A 22,976-nucleotide genomic window follows, 5' to 3' on the forward strand; every position below is an offset into this window, starting at 1 on the left:
AAAGGCTACTTAGCTGATAAGATAAGTAGCAATACAAGTAAGTAAGCAATACAATATGTTAAGCTAGGAGAACACACATCTGCATGTTTAAATATTATGCATGCAGTACCACAGGGCTCAATCCTGGGACCAAAACTGTTCAACTTGTACATCAATGACATCTGCAAAGTCACAAAAGACTTACAGCTGGTATTATTTGCGCTGCCTTTTGTTCCAGTCATATTAAGTATATTAAAATGATGAAATGGTCATATTAAAACCATCATAATAGATTGTCCTTGAACCTAAGTAAAATGAAAATCGTGCTGTTTGGTAGCAGTAGTAAAGACATGTACTAGCAAATACAAATAAAATGTGCAGACATTGAAAAGGTGAGGGAAAATAATAATTAATAACTATAAAAGCAAGCTTCATTTGCTAAATGTACTGAAAAAAATGACAGAATTCAAGAAACAATACAAAGAAGAAGACTCTTGAACGAGTCATGTTGTGTTTATCTGTTATTATATATCACCATTTTGATGGTAATATCTATGAATATTATTACAGTTGTAAAGACATGACCATTATGTCATCTCATGGTTACATCACCTTATGGGTCTGTATGTGTCAGGGCTTCATTCCAGACCAGTTAAAGGCAAAAGACATTTTTACAGTTAATATGTCCCTCTATGTATACTGGAAATGTGCAAGCCATGAAGGAGTCATTTAAAAGTAGAAAACTGAATTGGGACGCACAGGCACTTGTATTTGTTAACTCGTTCACTGACTCATCCCTGTTAAAACTGGAAACCAGGTAACATGTCTCAATGGTACTCGACCAAGACTCACGGGTACTTGACAAAGACTCACATTTCACTGACTCGTGTGTGCTGTATGAGAAAGACGGCTCAGCTGCCAAACTTGTTGCGCATGGGCGAGTTTCTATGTACTTTTCATGAGGAGTGACTCGAGTGAACTGAGTACCCGATTCACTTCAGTGAGTGACTCATAAGCTCTAACGTCAGTAAAAATAATACATTTTCCAATCACTAATGTCATTCATTCATTTTCTATAGTTATTTAAAAATACAGAATGAATATATGTAAGGGAATACATGTAGTATTAGACTAACATAAATCAGTCGCTGGCTGTGTTTTGCACTGAACCAGTGGAAATTCTATGTTCTGTACATGCATATATTTCATTTGTGCCTATTAAATGTGTGATTGGACTCCGTTTAGTGTCACGGCTACTTTCACAAATGTGAATAAGAAGCATCGTCACATATGTGTTTGTTTGTGTCCCCGTTATCTACGTGTTTGTTGTAGTTTGTTGTCTTCAGAGCATTCAAGATGCGAGCCTTTGTGATAGAGGCGCTCCTCCTCCCGCCATGCATCTGTGTGCTAGCTAGCCACAGTAGCATCCACTTGCTAGCTAACCACATTTGACCCTGTGAGTGTGCCGTGAGCGACAAGACATCCGGGCGGTGTGGATGGAAGATGGCGACACTTATCCTCCCAGGCGAATGGGTCAAAAATTGGGAAAAAACAGGGAAACACGAATTGTGAGTGGTCCAACTTTAACATATTGTTAAGTTTTGTGGCGATGTGTAAAAGTAACTTAGCATTGTAAAGCTATCTGCTAGGCCAATCAAGTGTTTGTTAGAGCTAACGCTAGCTAGCTTGGAAACACTTCAACGTCGCTATTTCATTTGAAAAGATGTCGTGTTGAACACATACAGTTGACAATTTAGCGGGCTCATTCTTTGCCCAATAAGTGGCAATGGTTATTAAGCTTTGCAAATGTTAGCTAATATTTGTAATCGTTGCATATATACCTCATGGGATTGTAAACACGATGCTAGTTGGCCAGCTAGCTTAACTGCATGTCCATATCGCATTTTCAGAATTCAAACACAACGTTTACACATCTTGTCCACGTTATTATGCGTGATGGTAAGACGTCGTATGCGTATGTTGACGATTGCTGTGTAATATTTCCTGTAGTAACAGTTAATAACGAAGTGGAGGGAAAGACGCATATTGACACAACGCTAGCGTATTAGCAGGACTGCTAACCATTCTGCTTGATTTCACAAAGAAATCTGTAATATGGTGAAATCCATCCAAAACATTAATGTCATATGAAGTTATATTTAACATAACTCATAGCACGCTGAAATTGAAACCAAAATGCAGACAAGCTTTGGCATCCTTCGGATTCTAATCGACCTAGCTACTGGTTTCAGTGCAGTGGTCAATCATTATGACATAATCTATTGGAAGTGGTCACAGCCAGATTAACATTGCATCTTCATCGTAAACCGTCATTTGCAGTCTTCAGCTTCCCAAGTGTAATTCCAAAATATTATTTGTATTAGCACACAGAGTAATGCATTCAGTAGTCATGTTGATATCTAGGGCGTGTTCACACTTTTAATTTTTAAACCTGTTTAAAAAGACTGGAGCCCTTTTACTCTGCCAGTATGGTACCAGAGCACCAGATATGTCACCAAATGCCAGTGAAATAAGGCGATGATCATGTAACTACACTTTGCTAAAGTCTCCAGAAATGGTGTCTCCTTGTAGCTCATTAGATGTCTTTACATAATAACCAGTGTCCCGCAGGTGACACGAAGATGTCATTGTCAATTATTGGCCATGGGGATAGGCTATATGGCCTAAAATCTATATTGTGAGATATATATATATATATACATATATATATATATTTTCCCCAAATTCCATCATATTTTTTCCTAAATTCTGTTGTATTTTTTTTCCCTGAAATTCAGTTTTTTCCCATTTAGATTTTTTAAAGTTTTGGTTTTTTTTCTTCTTTTTACACTTACTTTATCACCATCTATTGTGTACTTTCTTATGTCAGTGAATAAAATGACTTACAAAATCCTTCCATTTATTGATACAATACATCATTGGACAATTTTGTCTTATTCGTGTTAGCATGCTTTGCTAAACTGAGCTAAACCAGCCAGCTTACATTACGCTCGTCAACAAGTAAGAGTGTTTTTGCAGACTTACTTGCAATTCCTCTACTTTATTTAGTTATTTATTATTTTCTGTTTTGGTGGGCCCCTTTATGTTCGCAGTATGTCACTGATGTTTTTGTCTTTTTTTTTTTCAGCGTACAACTCTGCAAAGGACTTACAGAGAAAATAGATCATGGATGTCGGATTAAAGGTAAATTGTAAAACGAATAAGTACTTTTAAACTAATTTAAAATGCTTTGGTATACCACAGATTAGCACTTAGCTGTTAAAGGTTCCCTGAAATGATTCATCAACTTTGCTTGAACATGTTATATTGGTTGTAATTATGTTCTAAATTGTTCAGTTTTTGAACACTTGCTGCTCGAGGAAGATCGTCGACTTAGTTCAGTGTATTTTTCATCCAAATAATAGTCATGCCAAAATGTTGTTGACTGCTGTATGATTAGCATGTCTCTTTCAATTTTTCCACAAAAGTAAATTCAACAAAATGAAGGGTAAAGCTGTCGGATGTCTGTTAAGTAGTACATATATAGTTGTTTAGTCTCTAGTGAAGACCAGTCCTGAATCGTAAAGCTTTTGGTTACTGTTGGAGGAGACGGAAGCACAACTACAGAAAAGTGTATTTCTATGTCTTTTCTCTTGTCCCACTCAGATATCCAGACAGCCTTATATGAGCTTTGCTGGCAGGTTGTACAAGGCAACCTCAAGTTGGACCTCATCGTTAACGTTCTTGGAGAAATGATGGTAAGAGTCCATGTATTCCAGGGTTTCACATGGGAATTTTGAAGCTTTGGTGGTGGGCTGCATGGGAGGCGGACGTCCGCCACTGTTGCATTGCTGTGGCAGCACATTATAAAAAATATTAACATTTCCTCTCAGTAATGCCGCCGAAGCACAAGAGCAAATCAGGAGGTGGCTTAATGTCTGCTGACACAACACTGTCTCAATCGCTGTAATGGCCACCCCTGATATAGCATATATGTCCAGCCGTACAAAGTATGAGTTAACATTGTTTTTATGTAAAAAAAAAAAAAAATCATTTCCATAGTGTGGCAGCTTTTATTTTACTGTGATTCTCCGCCACAATTCATTACATGTAGTGGAATTCATGATATAATATGTCATAATTTTACGAACACCTTGCAGTCACTTTGACAAAAGATGACTAAACATTAATTTTTTTTCTTATTTTTTTCCGACAGGACCTTCGAGATGACATGCCATCAATTTTAGTGGATGTGTTTAGTATTCTAGGTAATTATGTCTTTCTATATTCATCATGAAGCATGTACAGTATGTCCAGGATTTGTACTACGAATGCCAAATTTGGCCCATTTATTTATTTCTGTTGCAGATGTAGAAACTGTTGCACTGGAGGAAAAACACAAACGTGACCATTACATCCAATTAGTGGGAGCGTGTCTGGTAAGAATATGACATTTCGTTTTTACCTGAGAGAATAATCATTTACACAATAGAATAAACCATCTGAAGAGAGGTAATACACTGCACAACCTGAAATCAATGATTAATAAGATATATATTGATTAAAACATAAGCAGAGTAATCTATGAATGGAACACAAATCTAAGCATTCCAAATGTGAAAAAACTGGGAGCTGTATTATTTTATCATCATCATCATCATTATTATTATCATCTTAACAGTGGTTTATTTGGTCTCCAAAATTTTGACAATAATATCTGAGCGTTAATGTGGGACAATGAACATTTCAAACTTGGGTTTGGGCATCGAGTCTCAATGCGAACTGGGACTAACATTGCGATTCTCCCTGTAATAGTAATAGTAATAGTTTCGACACTCAGACAGCTGGGATAGGCTCCAGCACGCCCCTGGAGGATAAGCGGTAGAAAATGAATGAATGAATGAACTTCACTCATAGTTGCAAACACAAACGAAGAAGCAGCGGTCCCCTACAACATTTGCAACACAGTATCATACAAAGGAGGGGTGACATGATTCAACACCCCCGAATTCATGGTGTGGAAATAACAAGAATACATTGTCTATGATGCGCAACATTTGACGTCCTTAAAGCAGTCAATCGGGGAAGTGGAACAGTAAATGATGACTGTCTCTTGCTAGTGTAAAGGACGGTTTCTGTGTGCTCACTGATGTGGAAGTTTGATGAAAATGAAGTATGGGAGCTATGATTCTAGGAGGTGCATTTATTCATGTGCACAACTAGTCTTGTTTAGCAACAGTCACAGACACCTTCTCAACTCACACAACACACTCCCCTGGCCTTCAAAATAAGAGATCAGTTGGCTGTATCTACCTGCTAGTAATTGCAGTGCTGGATTGCTGGTAATACAATGCCTAGTGTCGTCGCATGTAGTGATTGTTTTGGATCGTGTCACACTGCTTAACGCTGATGTACTGATTGTTGTTTTTCAGGTTTTTGTTCCAGAGGTAATTTTGAAGGAGCGTCTGGATCCAGAAACCCTTGAATCTCTTGGACTAATAAAACAAGCCTTTCAGTTTAATCAGAAGATTGTAAAGATCAAGACCAAACTATTGTAAGTGGAGCACACGCACGTGTGGATAAAGATTTATTTGACCTAGGCTCATTGTACTTGATGATCGTTTACAGTTACAAGCAACAGAAGTTCAACTTGCTAAGGGAGGAAAACGAGGGCTACGCCAAACTGATCACAGAGCTCGGCCAAGACCTGTCCGGCAGCATCACCAGTCACATTGTACTGGAAAGCATCAAATCCCTGATAGGTACAAACCAAGCTTTTCGTTCTGGCTCAGACTTACATTATGGTGAATACGTATATAGGGGACACATCAATCACAGTCTTGAGATGCTTTTAGGCCGTATGTGGTGTTGTCATCTGCAACGTGTCTGGAAAGTGACACGGCCCTTTGCTCACATTTCCCTGTGTTTATTTCTGTAAACAGTGTGAGCCCTAGTGATGTGCGATACCATTGATTTCAGTTCTGAAATGATACTGCCTAAACATTTAGGCTGGTATCAGCGATTCTTTGTGCCTTTCGTCCATCCATTTTCTATGCCGCTTATCCTCACTAGGGTAGCGGTGTTTCTATGTAAAAATTCACCAATTTTTTTAAAGTAGTGTATTTACAATCATAGCAAGAGTACATCATAGTCATTTATTGATGTATTTTAAACCCTTAAGTATATTGAGCTGATGGGGAGATTTACAGTATAACAAAGCTAAGAAAAAACAAGGACACAAATGATATAGCTGACATATCAAAAGTATCACTATTTTTATTTTAGAATTGACTTTAGAGCATGAAGGAGTTGGTATCAAAGCATCCACATTTCAGTATTGATCAACTCATTACTAGCGTGCTCTCCTGTGTACAGTATGTGGCAATTTCAAGGATTTTGGGCAACAGGAGCCAATTTTATCTCAACCAAATGATTCAGTGTAGGAGATGAAGAAGAAAGAGGGTAAACGTTTTAGCTACGGCAGTTTGGAGACGCCTTGCTGCGGTGTCTGTTCCAAGCTGCGTGTGTGTGACAGGAGTGGTGAGACATGAGAGCTGCCTCGCTAACACCTTTTAAAATAAAAATATTGTTTGGATTAGAAGAACTTTGCCTATATCGGTGAGTAACTTCATCTAAGATTTGCATGATAAACCAGGTCTTTTCATGACTGCCTACATTAGTGAGTACCTTTTTAAACTTTAGGTAAGCACGGCAATACATGCCACTCCGTGACGTATAGTAGGTCGGATATATGCCACCTGACCGTTCATACTGCAATCGCATACATATCGGATTTATATCCACATATGAATGAGGCCTGTGCATTTGGAAAAAAATCAGAATTGTGCTGTTCACATTGACATGAAAAAAAATCAGATTCAGGTTGCAATGGGCAAAGAAATTAGAATTGAAATCAGTGTGAACATAGACTATGACCCCCATTTAATAAATAAATAAACATAGTATTTGTCATTTTTATTTTCTTATTCCACCTATTTTTCTGCGCCAACAGGATGTTTCAATTTAGATCCTAACCGTGTCCTGGACATAATCCTGGAAGTCTATGAGAGTCGATCAGACCAAGATGAGTTCTTTCTGTCCCTCATCAAGTCCTACATGTGCGAGCCACTGACTCTCTGCCACATCCTTGGCTTTAAGTTCAAATTCTATCAGGTAAATAGTTAGTATATTCATGATTATTAAAATTTTCCACTGATATTGTCATGTTGAGTTATTATATCTTTCAGGAACCAAATGAGGAAACGCCTAAGTCACTATACCACATTGCCGCTGCTCTGCTTCATCACAATCTGATAGATTTGGAAGATCTCTATGTACATGTAAGTAAAAGGAGCTACCTTGTCTACTTGTCAGTGCGGTTTTACTTGCAAATCTACTGTAGAACTATGAATCGTACATTATACCTACCACAAACAATTTTCATTCTTTTAACTCGTAGTATGTGTCATTTCAGCTTTTGCCACTAGATGCCACTATTGTAGAAGAACACAAAAGAGTTTTGTCAGAGGCCAAACAGATCGCCCGCAGACTAGTCATGGTTGTGGTGCCTTCGGAGAAAAGTGAAGACAAGGAAAAGGAGAAAGACAAGGAAGAGGAGAAGGCTGAGCAGGTATTGGACACTTTTCAATTTTTATTTATTTTTATTTTTTGTGTATTTTCTATCTGTATGTTTGCCTTCTGTAAATTATATACATTTTAATTTGAGTTTATAGTTATATTTTATAATGATTTTAAGATGAGGTAAATGTTGCAGACCTTGGCATATTCAATTGCTAACAACAATATCATTTTTTGCACCCATAGCCTCCTGATAACCAGAAACTTGGTTTGTTGGAAGCACTACTCAGGATTGGAGACTGGCAGCATGCGCAGTGTGTAATGGACCAGTTGCCATCCTTCTATGCTACATCCCATAAATCCATTGCACTGGCACTCTGCCAGCTGTTGCACCTGACAGTGGATCCTCTTTACCGCGGGTACCTATTTGTTTTTTTTGTCTTTTTTTTGTGTTTAATTTCATGCATGCCAGTTGGAACAGACAGTGCCTTTAAACATATATGCCTGTTTTCCACAGGTCTGGCCTCCCTAAAGGAGCACGGGGACGCGTGATTCATCCACTGAAGAGCAAGCGCGTACCTCAGCCTGCAGAGAGCTTTGAAGACTTGCGCAGGGACACATTCAGTATGCTGGGCTACCTGGGCCCTCACCTTGCTCATGACCCAATCCTCTTTGCCAAGATTGTACGCCTTGGCAAGGCATTCATGAAAGAGGTACATGACTGCACAACTGCTGGTAGTGGATTTCCCAGATTGCAAACGCAAATTGATGGCAGCTTTACACTGCATTTGTAACATGCACACTTATCATTCCTAACCTAACATTCCAAAAACGTGGTTGTTAGGTTAATTGGTGATTCCAAATTGTCCATAGGTATGAATGTGAATGATTGTTTGTTTGTTTGTCCATATATGCCCTGTGATTGGTTGGTGACCAGTCTAGGGTGAACCCTGCCTCTCGCTCAAAGTCAGCTGGGATAGGCTCCAGCATACCCCTGCGACCCTAGTGAAGATAAGCAACATAGAAAATGGATGGATAGCTGGACACTTATCATTTTTAACATGCATGTCCTTTATTTACAGTACCAATGCAGCGAGGGGTCAGATGTCAAAGACAAAATGGTATGCGTTAATCATATTTTGATATAACAAGAAACAACAGTTGAATAACTGAGGTACTTATTCACATTATTGTTTGTTGGTACCAGGAAACGCTACTAAGCTGTTTCCTGAGCATTGCAGACCAGGTGCTACTTCCCTCCCTCTCTCTGATGGATTGCAATGCTTGCATGTCTGAGGAAATGTGGGGTCTCTTTAAGCTGTTTCCCTACCATCACAGGTGAGATGCATACACATCACTTGCATGGTGTTGGATAGTAATCAGTGTTCCCCACAGAACTGCTGCCTGTTTGTGTCTGTGGTTTGTTGGGAGTGGGGATGATGTAATGATGTCATCGTATAATTTGCAGAATTGGCAATGATGTACAGGTATTTGCATGCAATTGTAACAGATGCTGTAGGAGGTACATTTTGTAGGAAATAAAATGAGTGGGGGGGAAAAGCACAGCAAATACTTAGAATTACAAATGAACTTTCTTCTGTTCCTTCTTTTTGTCAATTTTAATGCCACGGGACTGGTTATGAGTGCTTTGAGTTGGGGTAGTGACCCACAGCAGTTGCAGCAAGACAAAATGCTGCATTCTTTAACTGTAACACACGCCTGTCAAATGTAATGAATGTGTTAATTTGTATATCGTTAATATTTGTGTATAAGTTGAATGTGGAGTCAAATAGCTTTACTCTTCGGTTATCTATAGGGGCTAATGACAATTACTATTTGTTCCAGGTACCGCTTATATGGACAGTGGAAGAACGAAACCTATTCCAGCCACCCCATGCTGGTCAAAGTCAAAGCTCAGACAGTGGAAAGGGCTAGATACATTATGAAGTAAGTCACTTTTTTACATGATTATGTATGAAAAAACATGCTTAATAGGGGTGCTCCAATCAATCGGTCACAAACTGTCATTGACCGGTATCAGTGAAAATGTATGGTATCGATATGGGTCGATTTGTGCTTTAAAATGCCAATCCCCTCTGCCGTTCAGCTCTGCCCTCGCTGCAGCATTGAGAACAACCATGTGATATGCAGTGATTGTCTTTTTATTTCTCACTTGTGTTTATGTGGTTTTCTATTTTCCAGGCGGTTGACCAAAGAGAATGTGAAACAGTCTGGAAGGCAGGTTGGCAAGCTAAGCCACAGCAACCCCACCATTTTTTTTGATTATGTAAGTGTAAAGTTAATTTTTTTATTTTTAATTGTATATTCGACTTATTCTCATTGAATTACAACTAAGGCGATTGAATTTCAAACAATCATGGACTAAAGACCTTTTTAGTGGGGTGCTGATACTGCACTAATAACTTCACTTTAAATGGTCATTGTAAATAAACATGTGTGCCAGATTTGTTGTCACTTGGTAAGGAGCGGTATCGGGTCCGAAATTGATATTCATTCTCCACTGTTCACTATCTTTTTTTTCATCAGATGCTGTCTCAGATCCAGTGGTACGACAACCTCATTGCTCCAGTGGTGGACTCCTTGAAATACCTCACATCCCTCAATTATGATGTCTTGGCTTGTATCCTGTGCTATTCTCAGCCTGTTGACCAACAGATATGACTTGTCTTAGTGTTTAAGATGTGGTGTGTGCATGTCAAGGGGCATTAGTTCTCTTAACTTTTATATTCAGATTGCATCATAGAGGCGCTGGCCAATCCCGAGAAGGAGAAGATGAAGCATGACGACACCACCATCTCATCGTGGCTACAGAGTAGGTTGCTTAAGAGGAGACTGCATACAGTTGCTATAGAGTAACATATGTGAAGATAAGCATACCAGTACCTAACACACTTCTGTCATACTTGCAAAACAAGGCCTGGCAATTTTGTGTGGCGCCGTCTTCAGGAAATATCCAATTGAACTGGCAGGCCTTCTTCAGTATGTCACCAATCAGCTGAAAGCAGGAAAAAGGTAAGTGTCCTATGTTTCATAAAATATGAAATTTCATAAAATAAAGTCATGTCTAAGGTCATCAAATCATTTGATGTATGGTGATGGAAAAAAAAATTGTATTTGAATATCATTTCACAGATGGAGTTTTTTTATATTCATATATTTATATTGGATATTTGTTTTCCTTCAGTTTTGACCTGCTAATCCTGAAGGAGGTGGTGCAGAAAATGGCAGGCATTGAGATCACAGATGAAATGACGTCAGAGCAGCTTGAGGCAATGACAGGAGGGGAACAGCTCAAAGCTGAGGTACTTTTTTTTTTTTTTTTTACTTGTATTGTACTCGATTTGTAGTGCATTGCTTTTCATTTATCAACTGCTGGGAATTTTCACATTGGACGTGGCTCTTTCCACAGGGCGGCTACTTTGGTCAGATTAGGAACACTAAAAAGTCATCGCAGCGTCTGAAGGATGCTCTTCTGGATCATGAATTTGCCCTGCCACTGTGTGTACTCATATCTCAGCAAAGGAATGGTGTGGTTTTCCTTGAAGGTGGAGAGAAACACCTCAAACTAGTCGGTCACCTCTATGACCAGGTATGTCTCAAATTTGAAATCATTTTTATTCCTACTTATCATAATTTGTTTCAGTTAAAATCATTAAAAAAAATTTCCTGCAGTGTCATGACACATTGGTGCAGTTTGGGGGCTTCTTGGCCTCCAACCTCAGCACAGAGGACTACATCAAGCGTGTTCCCTCCATTGACATCCTTTGTAACCAGTTCCACATTCCACATGATGCTGCCTTCTTCCTTTCTCGGCCAATGTATGCCCATCAAATTTTGGTCAGTGGACACACGTTGGCATGAGCCTGTCTTCTGGTTCTTGTAGACGCAAGCTCATGTCTCGTCTTGTGATATGTGATAATGCTGCAATTATAAATTGGTCCCTCTGTGTTTTTACCAACAGTCCAAGTATGACGAGCTAAAGAAAGCTGAGAAAGGCAACCGGCAGCAGCAGAAGGTGCAGAAGTACGTGGCGGCCTGTGAACATGTAATGACACCAGTGCATGAGGCCGTGGTGTCCCTTCATCCACCCAGAGTTTGGGAAGACCTGCGCCCCCAATTCTACGCCACCTTCTGGTCTCTTACCATGTATGACTTGGCGGTGCCACATGCGGCCTATGAGCGGGAGATCAATAAGCTCCAGGCCCAGATCAAGGCGATCGAAGATAATCCTGAAATTGTGAGTTTTTGGATCATGGGCAATGTACACCCATTTTGTAATAGATGTACATCTCATTTAAAGATGTACCTAGCACCATCATAAATCAGTGCTACAATTCAGCAAGACGTGTTGTAGGCAGTTTGTGAATATTCTGCTTTCCGTCCACTGCAGCCTATGAATAAGAAAAAGAAAGAGAAGGAACGGTGCACTGCTCTGCAGGAAAAACTGCAAGAGGAGGAGAAAAAGCAGTTGGAGCACGTCCAACGGGTGCTTCATCGCCTCAAACTGGAGAAAGACAAATGGTTGATGACCAGTAAGTCTTTTGTAATGCAAATCTATAAAGCTTAGAGTATACAACCTCTTGCTATAATGCATCTGTTGATTCAAGTAGCATGCAACAAAGAACAAATTGCTAAATTATATAATACATGTATGCAAAAGAATATTTATATTACTCTTACTGAACATTGGAACAATTCTGATAAGTTCTGACATGAATCACAACATGACTCTATTTTTAATACAACTTTGCCTATTAATTGACAGAATCAACAAAGAATGAGACCATAACCAAGTTCCTACAGCTCTGTCTGTTCCCTCGCTGTATCTTCTCCTCCATCGATGCTGTGTACTGTGCCCGCTTTGTTGAGTTGGTTCACCAGCAAATGACACCCAATTTCTGCACGCTCCTTTGTTATGACAGGGTAAGACACGTCTTTGCACATGCAGCTTTCAAGCGCATGTGAAATCTGTTTTTAATTTATCTAATTTTCTGTTTTTTCCCAAGTTGTATTTTTGTTTAAATTTGTTTAATTTATTGAAATTCCTTTTTTACTTTTTACACTTATTTTATTATCACAGATTGTGTGTATTTTGTGTCAGTGTTAAAGTGCTAATAATATCTATCTGATTCACGTCAAACCTTGCATACACACAATTTATATATCCCACATTATCCAATGCAATATGTATTTCAGTGTTTTAAACCAAGACTTCAACATTGTTTGGCTCTGCAGGTATTCTCAGCCATCATTTACACAGTGGCCAGCTGTACAGAGAATGAGTCTCACCACTATGGGCGTTTCCTCTGCTGCATGCTGGAGACAGTGACCCGCTGGCACAGTGACCGTGCAGTTTATGAGAAGGTATCCCATAGTTTGTCAAATGTCTTACAATGTTCGATGAGCTTGATATTTATCTTATGTCAATTTTTTGGTCATAGGAGTGTGGCAATTACCCCGGCTTTCTGACCATCTTGAGAGCCAGTGGCTTTGATGGAGGACAACAAGCAAACCCGCTCGATTATGAGAACTTCAGGCATGTGGTGCACAAATGGCATTACATGTTGACAAAAGTAAGCCATCTTGAATTTTCAGTTTTTCTGAAATCATGCTTTCTAGAAGACTGTTGATGTATCCCTGTGTCTGTGGTCCATCTAGGCTTCAGTTCATTGTCTGGAAACTGGAGACTATACCCACATCCGAAACATTCTCATTGTTCTCATCAAGATCCTGCCATGTTACCCCAAGGTCCTTAATCTGGGCCAAGCTCTGGAGTACCGTGTCCACAAGATCTGCACTAAGGAGAAGGACAAGAGGCCAGACCTCTATGCCTTAGCGATGGGGTAACATAGTTATGCAGTTCAGCTCATGCGGACCTTTCAAATGTCATAGGAATTTGTCCTTTTTGATACAATACACCAGGTTGATGACATGACCCACTGACTTCTATATCTGGACAGAAGAAACACTGCATTCACAGCGAAAATGAAACTTTACAGTAGCAATGTACACAACAAAAACTTTTTCCATGCACACAAAAGACATATTCCTCTTAAATATATTCACAAATCTGTTTTGAACCTGTGTTAGTGAGTACTTCTCCTTGGTGAGATAATCCATCCGCTTCAAAGATGTGACATCAAGATCCCTTAAACTGGCTACAATAAAAATAACATGCGATTTAACTGTATAGGGTCCAGGTGGCTAGGCTCGGGCATTGTTGGAGGTGATGATGCTGGATATGAAGGTCCTGGGATGGTGTGTTTACCCATTGATTGCGGTCACGAGGGCGGTTAGATGTACTGCCAAACTCTCTGAAACATCTTCAGAGACTTTCATTCCACACTTTCAGTTCATGGACAACAATTTTGTTGTACATTCCTGCAGTCAGCATTCCTATTGCACGCTCACTTGACACTTGCGACACCTTTAGCATTGTGCTATGTAATAAAACTGCACATATTGGAGTGGCCGTATATTGTTGCCAGCCCAACACACCTGTACAATAATCAACCTATCCAACAAAGATCTCGATATGCCACACATGAAGTGGATGCATTATCTCTGCAAAAGAGTACTCACTAACGCAGATTTAGATTTGTGAACAGTATTTGAGAGAAATAAGTCTTTTTTTGTACACAGAAAAAGTTTCACATCTTTGAATTCAGTTGGGAGGGAAGGGAGTAAAAAAGGGACTAAAATTAAGTCTTTATTTGTTTGTGTAATTTATACACTTTCAATGCCAATCATAGATTATTAGTGTCAATATAGGAAATAGCAAACAAAAATGAAATTCTTCAGGCTTTACGAAAACATTTTCTTTGCTAATATAAAGGATATAAATTTATTAAACTGATTATAATCTTTTATCTGTCAACTGCACTACAAGGATCACCTTGTTTTTTAAATGTACGGCAGCCAAAAGCTCTGTCTTCCATCTCCTCTGTGTAAAACCTTTTTATAAACCCTTTACATCTTGCAGTTACTCAGGTCGGTTGAAAAGCCAGAAGGTGAATATGGTCCCTGAGAATGAGTTTCATCATAAGGAGCCACCAGTACGCAATGCTACCCCTGCCAGTCAGCAGAATGGCCCCGGCAGCACGGGAAAGCCTGCCACTACCACGATCAAGACAGAGGATGGAGTCTCAGAAGATGGTGGTGAGTGATTGGAATTTGGCATTATTCTGACGATGCATATAAGCCATTTACTAGCGGCTATTAATGTGCTAAACATTTTTTGTACCTTATCTGCAGATCGGGGGAAAGATAAATCTCAGACTACAAAGCCAGTAAACAAAGCCAACAGTGCAGCAGCTAAAGTGACAACCAGCAATGGGAATGGTGCTCTTAACAGGTAAGCACATCAGTGTTCCAGAACTCACCCTGCTCTAGTAACTACACCGTCAACACTTATTGTCTGTAGATGTAAATGTAAGGTAATAACATAATTACTGTAGGTTCAGCAGAATCTCATAAGCAGCCTTTTGCAAAATCCAAATGTTACTTTTGTTTCAGCGCTAAAGCCCTAAAAGAGCGGGATGACAAAGAGAAGAGCGGCAAGGAGAAAAAAGAGAAAAAAGAAAAGACACCAGGCAACACTCCAGACACAAAGGCAGATGCCCGCAGAGAGAAGCTGAGAGAAGAGAGAGCAGGGAAGGATGAGCGGGCAGTTCGCGAGGGTAAGGAGAAGACACCCAAGTCTGACCGAGAGAAAGTTAAGGCTGAGGAGAAGAACAAAGAAGACAAGGCCAAAGCAGGCAACGGGGAGCCCATGGAGCCGTGCAGAGAGCGTGATGCCATCAAGGAGTCGAAGAGCAAGGAGAAAGGAGACAGGACCACTGTGGCCGGGTCCCTCAAGTTACCAGTTCCAAGATCAGAGTCAGCTGAATCTGAGAGGGGTAAGGGACATTTCTGCCTACCTGGTACTGCTGCATTCCATACAACTGATAAAGTCGCCCAAAACATTTTGTCTTTCCTCCTTTCAGATCACAAAAGACGAAAGCTCGACAGTCACTCTTCTCCATCCCACTCCTCGTCTGTTAAGGTTAGTATGGCTTGAGGAAGGCTGTGCCCGTTACTTCTCTATCTGCCGGAGCGTTCCCTGGTGTTGCACATTCCAGCATCCCTGAAGATCACCAAGAAGAGTGTCCATTAACGCAGGCCGCATGGCGTCTGGAGTACCCCATCAAATCCATGAGTTGGAAAGCATTCCATGGACATTTGCAGAGTATTTTTTTTTCCTGAATTGGGAGACAACTCCTGAAGGACTTAGCAAAGAGAATATTGTATATATGGAGAGTATTTTCATAGTGAAAGATGTATCTATTTTCATACTATTGGAAGTGGTCGGTGTGCCTTTTTGGAAGAAAATTTTATACGCATTTCTATATTCCTTGTGGATATTTTTTTTCTCCATTCTTTGCCCTTTGAGGAAAATGGCTTGGCAACAGCTTCTTCATTTTTTCCAAACTGAGAGTTTACACCACTTTCCTCCTTTTTGTGAGCTGAGAAGAGTTCCTGATATCAGTGATGAAAGCGTTTTGCTCCCCCCATCCCCTTCATCATTGCCAAATCCAGCAGAGGGGAATGTTGTTCTGCTGACGGAGTGCCTCTTCGCTGCGGCTGATTCATCAGCCCCCACCCCCGTTGGTCACTGTTTGATCAATCTTCCTGTATGCGAGTCTGCAAATCATTTGGTCCTGCCAGCCTTTGCGGCGCTGCCCTGACGACTACAGCCATCAGCATCAGCTGCCACACTACCTCCTGGCAAGCATTCCATGGAGCCACCAGCAGCAGAGATCAACATGTATGATGAATGCCACAGCCTTGAATCAGCCAAAAATACAATGGAATATAAGCCTGCCACTACAACAAAGACAGGCTGCGGGCATGAGGGAACATCTGGAGCTTTGCCCAATCCGCTGGGAGCTTGTGATAGGTCTATATTTAACCTTCCACCAGAGAAATAGGCTCCCTGTGTCATATCCTGAACTGTAAGTGACAGCCACAGTCATCTCTGTAGGGATGTAGTCTCACTCACACACACGCACACACAAATGCAGAATGATTTGTCTTGCACCCACAAGCGCAAACACATTATTTCAAGCACTTGCACTTTAGATGTATTCTTATACATATTGTAACATAGTAGGACTTTTGTATAGTACGATGCCTTAGGCCACACGTCTGCATTAATGACACTAGTAATTATTTAATACATGCTCAGGGTTTTTTCTATCAAGTATTTACATTCCACATGTTGAGCCAAATAACTCTCCTCTATGTGATAACCATGTCAAAGCCTAAGTCCTCGAAGGTCAGATGTCAAGGGAGCAGTACGCTGTTGGTCCGGCCTGTCAAGCCCCTCCCACAGCCCCCAAATCCTATCTTCCGACTCTCTACTGCTGTCTGACAACCTCCTCCCAAACCTCCCACCCTCCCTCAGCTCATCTGTCATCTCCATTCATCCCTACAGGACAATAGCAACGATCCCAAGGAGTCCACATCCAAGGTTTGAACCTATGCTGCTACTCCTGTCACTGTTTTATTTTATATGGAATGTCTGTTGTTGCCAAGTCTGCCCAGGTCACTCATTCGGCCAAGAAATTCATATGCACACTTAATATGTGAGTGAAAAACAAGGTAAAATGCTCCAATAGGTCCACAAACTATTTTAAGATTTTTTTGGTCATTTTTGAGTGGCTCTGATATGAACTGTAATTGCGGTCTCTGAAAGGATTTATAGTAGAAGAAACGATGATGTGATGTGTACGCACGCAATTTTTGCTGCATAGATATTGACATTGATATTGAAGATGAAAATCCAATAACAATCATTATAACATGAATGTTTTGTGACTGCAAGGTTGTATTTGCCACTTTTTTTATGAACTTAACATTGATATGACAAATAAGCACGTTTTTAGTGCACCTCAAAAGTTTGAATCTTTTGAGAAACCTTGAACATACTGCATCTTGAATAAGGCAGTTTTATTTGTCTTGATTAATGAACCTTTTCTAAGGGGGCTATGGCATCTCATAAAAAGTGAGTCATTTCAGCAATCATTTTATTAGACCTTCTCAAAGGACGATGCCATAGGAATTAAACGTGGATATACTTTAGAGCAGAAACAGAACACAACACAGCCATTGTCTAAATATCTGGCAGCACAAGTCCCACACTGAGCATGTCTCAAGTTGTGTCCAAAGTGTTAATATTTAATGCGAGCACCATTGTTATCTAGCACCGCCTTAATCCTCTTGGACATGGAATTCACCAGAGCTGCACAAGTTGTTACTGGAACACCCCTTCAGTCTTCCATGAGGATCCCACTGGTGGATGTTTAACACATTGCACTCTCAACTTCTGCTTGATGATGCCTTGCAGGTGCTCAATTAGGTTTAGGCCACTCCCGTCACCTTCAGCTTTCTCAGCAAGGCACATATCATCTTGGAGGTGTGTTTAGACTCTATATGTCTTGTGGCGGAACCTGATTATGCTGCGCTTCAGTGTCACAGTAGATGTTAGAATTCAATCCCAGACCACATGATGCTTAACTTGGACATACATTGACTACTCTAAAGTATGTCCATGTTTCACTTTAAAAGTGTTGTCCTTTAAGATATTAAAAAAAATGGTTGCTGAAATATCTGTGTACTCACTTGTGAGAAACTAGGTCTGCTTTCATGGATGACTGAGGAAATGAAAAAAATGCCCACATTTCTCAGGCTGAAATCAGGATATTTACATTTTGAAATAAAAAAATAGTTGTTAATAGGATAATTGATTAATCATTGATGAATTTTTGCAGCTCTAAAAATATGTACAGTTGCTTTGACTAGATGCTTGGCGCATGCTCTGACATGCACTGTGAGACCTTTTATAGACAGGTATGTGTCTGTCCAATCAACTGAAATGACCACAAGCGGAGGCCAGCTAAGTTGTAGAAACATTTCAAAGATGCCCATTGGAAACAGGATGCACCTGAACTCAAGGCTGTGTATACTTAAGTGCATGTGATTGTGTAGTATTTTAATTGTAATACATTTGCAAACATTCTTAAATGTTTTTCATGTTATGTGGTGTTTGGATTCCATTTGGAAGTAAGGTTGTAACAAGTGAAGCATGGTGATTATTTTCCCGATGTACTCCCCATCTCTACTGCATGGTTCGATTTTTCCGAAATTAATGAATTGATAAATGCTTAATTGCTTTTTTGCAGTTTACAAAGGTCTATAATTAAGTTGAAAAAAATATTGAGAGAGTGGAAAAAAGGCATGAGAGTGGAAAAAAGGTCCTCCTCCCATTACATGTGTCCCTTTGACACACTTAAGTTTAGAACAAATAAATTAGAGGCTAACCACTGGTAGTTGGCTGGTAGCCTGCTATTTGCTATGAGCCATGGACATCTGTTTGTATTACAGTCAAGCAATGTGTTGTAAACATAGAATAGTAATGTGAAAGAGACTATATGGATGTTATTTCTTGTATACAGGGTTCTGATAATGGCAAACATTATTTCATAAACAGGTTTGTAATGAAAATGTAATATTTAATCCTACCTTGGAAATTCACTTATCGCAGTTGGGTGTGGAACCAATTAACAGTGATAAATGAGGGACTACTGTTTACATGTGTCATACCACTACAAATGTCTTATTATACACATCTTTTTCCTTAGTTAAGTTGTTTAGTTTTTGCAAAAGGAAGCGATTACTAGATATTGAAGGGATTTTTTGTGATTTTGTAAAAATATATTCAGTCAAAGATGCATTTCTGGGTCAGTGGTGGCATCTTGCCCAAGACAAAGGAGGTTTTGTGTTTTTTTGGCATCATGAAAGCGGAACTCCATCCGTTCTCTCAAAAGTGGAGAGATGATCGATTTTTCTCCTGTTTGATGCTCATAAACATGCACTAGGGACTTACAACTTCATTAAAAGGCCACTTCTGCGTAATAGGGGACCATTTTGGGGTGACATGAAAGTCCAACCATAGGTTCAGTACATACAGTTCATACATAGCTGGCCCAACTCAATGTGGGCACGAGGCAAGATTTTATATAGCGTCTTTTTTGTCCTCCATTGCAGAGTTACACATGTTTACAAAAGAAATTGACATGTCTTTTTACCGGGGTCTTTATTTTGTAAAAAGGTTAACCACCGACTAATACAATTAGTCAATTTAAATTCCCTTACACCAAAACAGAAAGAATAAAGAAATAAATAATGTAAATACATCAATGGATTTAAGTCACCACACAGTTTGCGCTCTAACTCTACATCAGTTGCATTTATAACTATATGCAAATGCTATATGCATTTACAACTGAATTCTTTCTCTTTGATTTGTCAAACTGCACTTGTCAACCTCAGACATTAAGATACTTGCTCTCTGCTTTCCTCTGTTTGGGTCTAATTGTCATTGCAGCATCACATCAACTACAATTCTGTAGCCCGGTCCAAAAGCAGAGAGAGGGAGCTGGAGAAGAAAGATCCAGAGAATGCACTAGGTCGTTGCAAAGAGAAGAAGGAAGAAAAGGAGCGCAAAGACAGGAAGAGAGTCAGTAGAATAGCATTGCATAGATGTTTTATTTTTTTTCAATATGTTAACTGGAGGTTTTCTTGTCTGTCAGGACCATGCCGTCGCCGAGCGCGAGTCCAGCCAAGAACCCAAACGCAGGAAGGACGAGAACGGAACCAGTAAGTTGTTAGCGTCTCTACCTTACAAGCGCCAACACAAAACCATTCTCAGAAACATCTCCTCTTCTCAGACTCGTCCAAAACCAGCCAGAGTGTAAGTCCCTGTGACTCCCCGGTGTCGGTGGAAAAAGAGAAGAGCAAAAGATCCAAATCTTCCAGCAAAGAGAAAGGGGACTCTGTCAAGCTTGAGCGGACCTCTACCGGAGGAAAAAAGGTCTGTTGCTGCATTCTCCTCTGTTCCGTCAGTGACCCGTCTCATTCAATGCGTGTGACTTTGTCCATACGCTGCAGGAGTCTCGACACGACAAGTCTGAAAAGAAAGAAAAGCGGGACAGCAGCGGAGGAAAGGAAGAGAAAAAACAATATCCTTTTCTGCCGAATCTGTGGTCCTTGCAGTTCTAAAGACTATTACAAGACACTGCTTTACAGGACCATCACTCCATAAATTCTCCGCATTACTGTACAAGCAGCAGTGTTCAAAGCGTGAGAAAAAAGTAGTAACTAAACACTGAAAATGACAGTAATCTTGATCAGCAGGTCAGCAGTGTTACGGATGTGTTATGGAAGTTGAGTGGGAAGCGACAGAGAAGGTGCTGTTAATAGTGTCAATAGTTAGGGGTAGATAAAAAAATATCCAAATGTTGCAGACCAGACCATAAGTGAATTTTCCCGAAGTAGGATTCCATATTCATACATTGAATAGTTTTCTAGTTAGAGCATAGAAAACCTATTTACCTTCTAAATGTTTAACATTTTTAGAGTCATTTAGACATGAACTAACACCCCTATGGTCACCTTTACACTTGTATGATATAGTAGACATGAGTGAAAAGTATTTGACATAATATAGACTTATGTTAGCATTGGGAGAGTTGTTATTTTTCTTTTTCTTTTTTTTTTTTTTTTACTTCCTGCTTTGTAATGGACTTCCTGCGGTGACCATTACCTCATCAATGTAACGTTTCTGACACCTAGTGACCAGTGTAGAATCCTGCATATCACGTCTTTGAATGGCTTGTATTTATATTTTACTTTATATAGCCATTTTTATGCTTGAAAATGCTTATTTTATGCCCCAAAATATCTACAGTTTGCTTAAATATGCATATTTTTGGGACTAATAGGCTGTTCAGTTGCAATACGTATTTGTGTTATCTTGACCAGACGAGCTTGTCCTCTTAAATAGTGAAATTTACAATGGGTAATGTAGAGTTCTACAATGGAAGACACAAGCTCTATTAACTTAGTGTTGTGTATGAACTGTGGAGAATATATGAATATATCAGCAAATCACAATACAGTGAAGTCTTGGCCAATCCCCCACGCCTTGGTACTACGTAATCATGATGTTCTATGTGACATGGAAATCTGACATTTCCCTTAACACGCACACCCATAAGTCCTCTGACAAGCACAGATAATGTGCACTGATCAGAGAAGGTAAGATGCTGCATACTGTACCACCCTGATAGAAGGACCACGGTATGCCCATCTCTGAACGTCTTCTCCTCTCTGGTCGTCGTGTCCACCAGCAGATCTGGAAACGCTGCTTTTATCTGCGATATCTCAACTCCATCTGTACCTTGTTAACCTCCATTCCTACCTAGCTCGTCTCTCTTCTTTTTTTTTTTTTTATTTTAATGAATGCCCTCCCATTGTGCTGTGTGCTGCTGCGGCATCACATCACATCATTATTTTACTATTTGTATCCCGCCGCAAGAAATGCTGTCCTGACGATGTTGCAATTTAGTGAAGTGGTTACTGTAAGAAATGATGATCTCTGTGTAGCACCTGCCTGTAGAGTCATGTCTTTCTGTTCTTTTTGCTTTGGCTCATTTTATTGAAAGTTAATATGCTTTCCATACTCATTTTTTTATTTATTTATCTCCACTTTTTAATCCCCGCTTGGCAATAGAATAAAAAAATGAAAGTGATTTAAAAAAAAAAAAAAAAGGACCATTTTGTAAATTGTGTACAATAATAAAGAAGGTAACATGTTTTTCCTCTCCCTTTGTATGTCCCACAGTGTCATTATGTGGTTATGTGCAAATCACATTTTTACATAATTTATCACGGTAAAAATGGCAGTTTGACTCGATTTAAGTATAGAATTGTTACAGAATGCCACATGGCAAAAAAATTCTGAACCTCTGTTCTCCAAAATGAAAGACATTTTGGAGATTTTTATCTGCTGTACTCAATGAGTGATTGCTTGTTTTTTTTTTTGTTTTGTTTTATTAAAAAACAGACAAATAAATAGTTTCCTATAGTGCCACTTTGCTATGGTCTCTTCTTCCACTCCAAATATTGGTGTAAACCCACTCTCTCGTACAGGGGTGGGCAAACTACGGCCCGGGGGCCACATGCGGCCCACCAAGCGTTTCAATCCGGCCTGCCCGTTGCTTTAAGTATTTCAACTTTTAACACACAAACTGACATGGCTTGCAAGTTGGATGTCTTATTTAGTAAAAAAAAAAAACAAAACAAAACTAAATGTAATGACAGTTTGATGTCACTTTTACAGATAAAATAAGACAAATAATTCAAGGAAAATTATAAGCATAAAATAGTGTGTGTAAATATTGTGTGTATGTGTGTGTTAAATATATGTTCTGGTCCCCCGGACAATTTTATTAACTTAATGCAGCCCATGGGTCAAAATGTTTGCCCACCCCTGCTCTAGTACAATATTGGTTATA

At 39.7% G+C, this 22,976-nt stretch overlaps 1 protein-coding gene across 3 annotated transcripts; it reads left to right on the forward strand.

Annotated features, from left to right (window-relative positions):
- The first annotated feature begins 1,379 nt into the window (after window positions 1-1,379).
- thoc2 (THO complex 2) lies at window positions 1,380-22,556 on the forward strand. 3 transcript variants are annotated; one of them, XM_078787489.1, is made up of 39 exons: window positions 1,384-1,547; window positions 3,128-3,183; window positions 3,646-3,737; window positions 4,196-4,247; window positions 4,348-4,418; window positions 5,412-5,533; window positions 5,608-5,741; window positions 6,992-7,152; window positions 7,227-7,319; window positions 7,454-7,609; window positions 7,804-7,976; window positions 8,075-8,270; window positions 8,640-8,678; window positions 8,765-8,895; window positions 9,403-9,504; window positions 9,760-9,844; window positions 10,105-10,198; window positions 10,310-10,390; window positions 10,494-10,590; window positions 10,763-10,880; window positions 10,988-11,167; window positions 11,251-11,415; window positions 11,540-11,815; window positions 11,969-12,110; window positions 12,344-12,501; window positions 12,814-12,942; window positions 13,020-13,151; window positions 13,237-13,421; window positions 14,561-14,736; window positions 14,833-14,932; window positions 15,094-15,476; window positions 15,564-15,622; window positions 17,054-17,089; window positions 20,006-20,137; window positions 20,211-20,277; window positions 20,349-20,491; window positions 20,569-20,639; window positions 21,671-21,717; window positions 21,813-22,556. In XM_078787489.1, the coding sequence occupies exons 1-38, from the start codon at window positions 1,483-1,485 to the stop codon at window positions 21,696-21,698; spliced, it is 4,680 nt and encodes a 1,559-aa protein (XP_078643615.1). In that variant the 5' UTR covers window positions 1,384-1,482; the 3' UTR covers window positions 21,699-21,717; window positions 21,813-22,556. The 3 variants fall into 3 exon arrangements, 2 of the variants coding, with proteins under 2 accessions (XP_078643615.1, XP_057943360.2); XM_058087377.2 differs by having other exon boundaries at window positions 21,671-22,556; XR_009132088.2 differs by lacking the exons at window positions 20,211-20,277; window positions 20,349-20,491; window positions 20,569-20,639; window positions 21,671-21,717; window positions 21,813-22,556 and having other exon boundaries at window positions 1,380-1,547; window positions 15,564-16,571; window positions 20,006-20,119.
- The last annotated feature ends 420 nt before the right edge of the window (window positions 22,557-22,976 follow it).

This window comes from Doryrhamphus excisus, linkage group LG21, assembly GCF_037039965.1.
Source record: "Doryrhamphus excisus strain RoL-2023G ecotype Guam linkage group LG21, RoL_Dexc_Guam_v1.1, whole genome shotgun sequence".
Lineage (NCBI taxonomy): Eukaryota > Metazoa > Chordata > Actinopteri > Syngnathiformes > Syngnathidae > Doryrhamphus > Doryrhamphus excisus.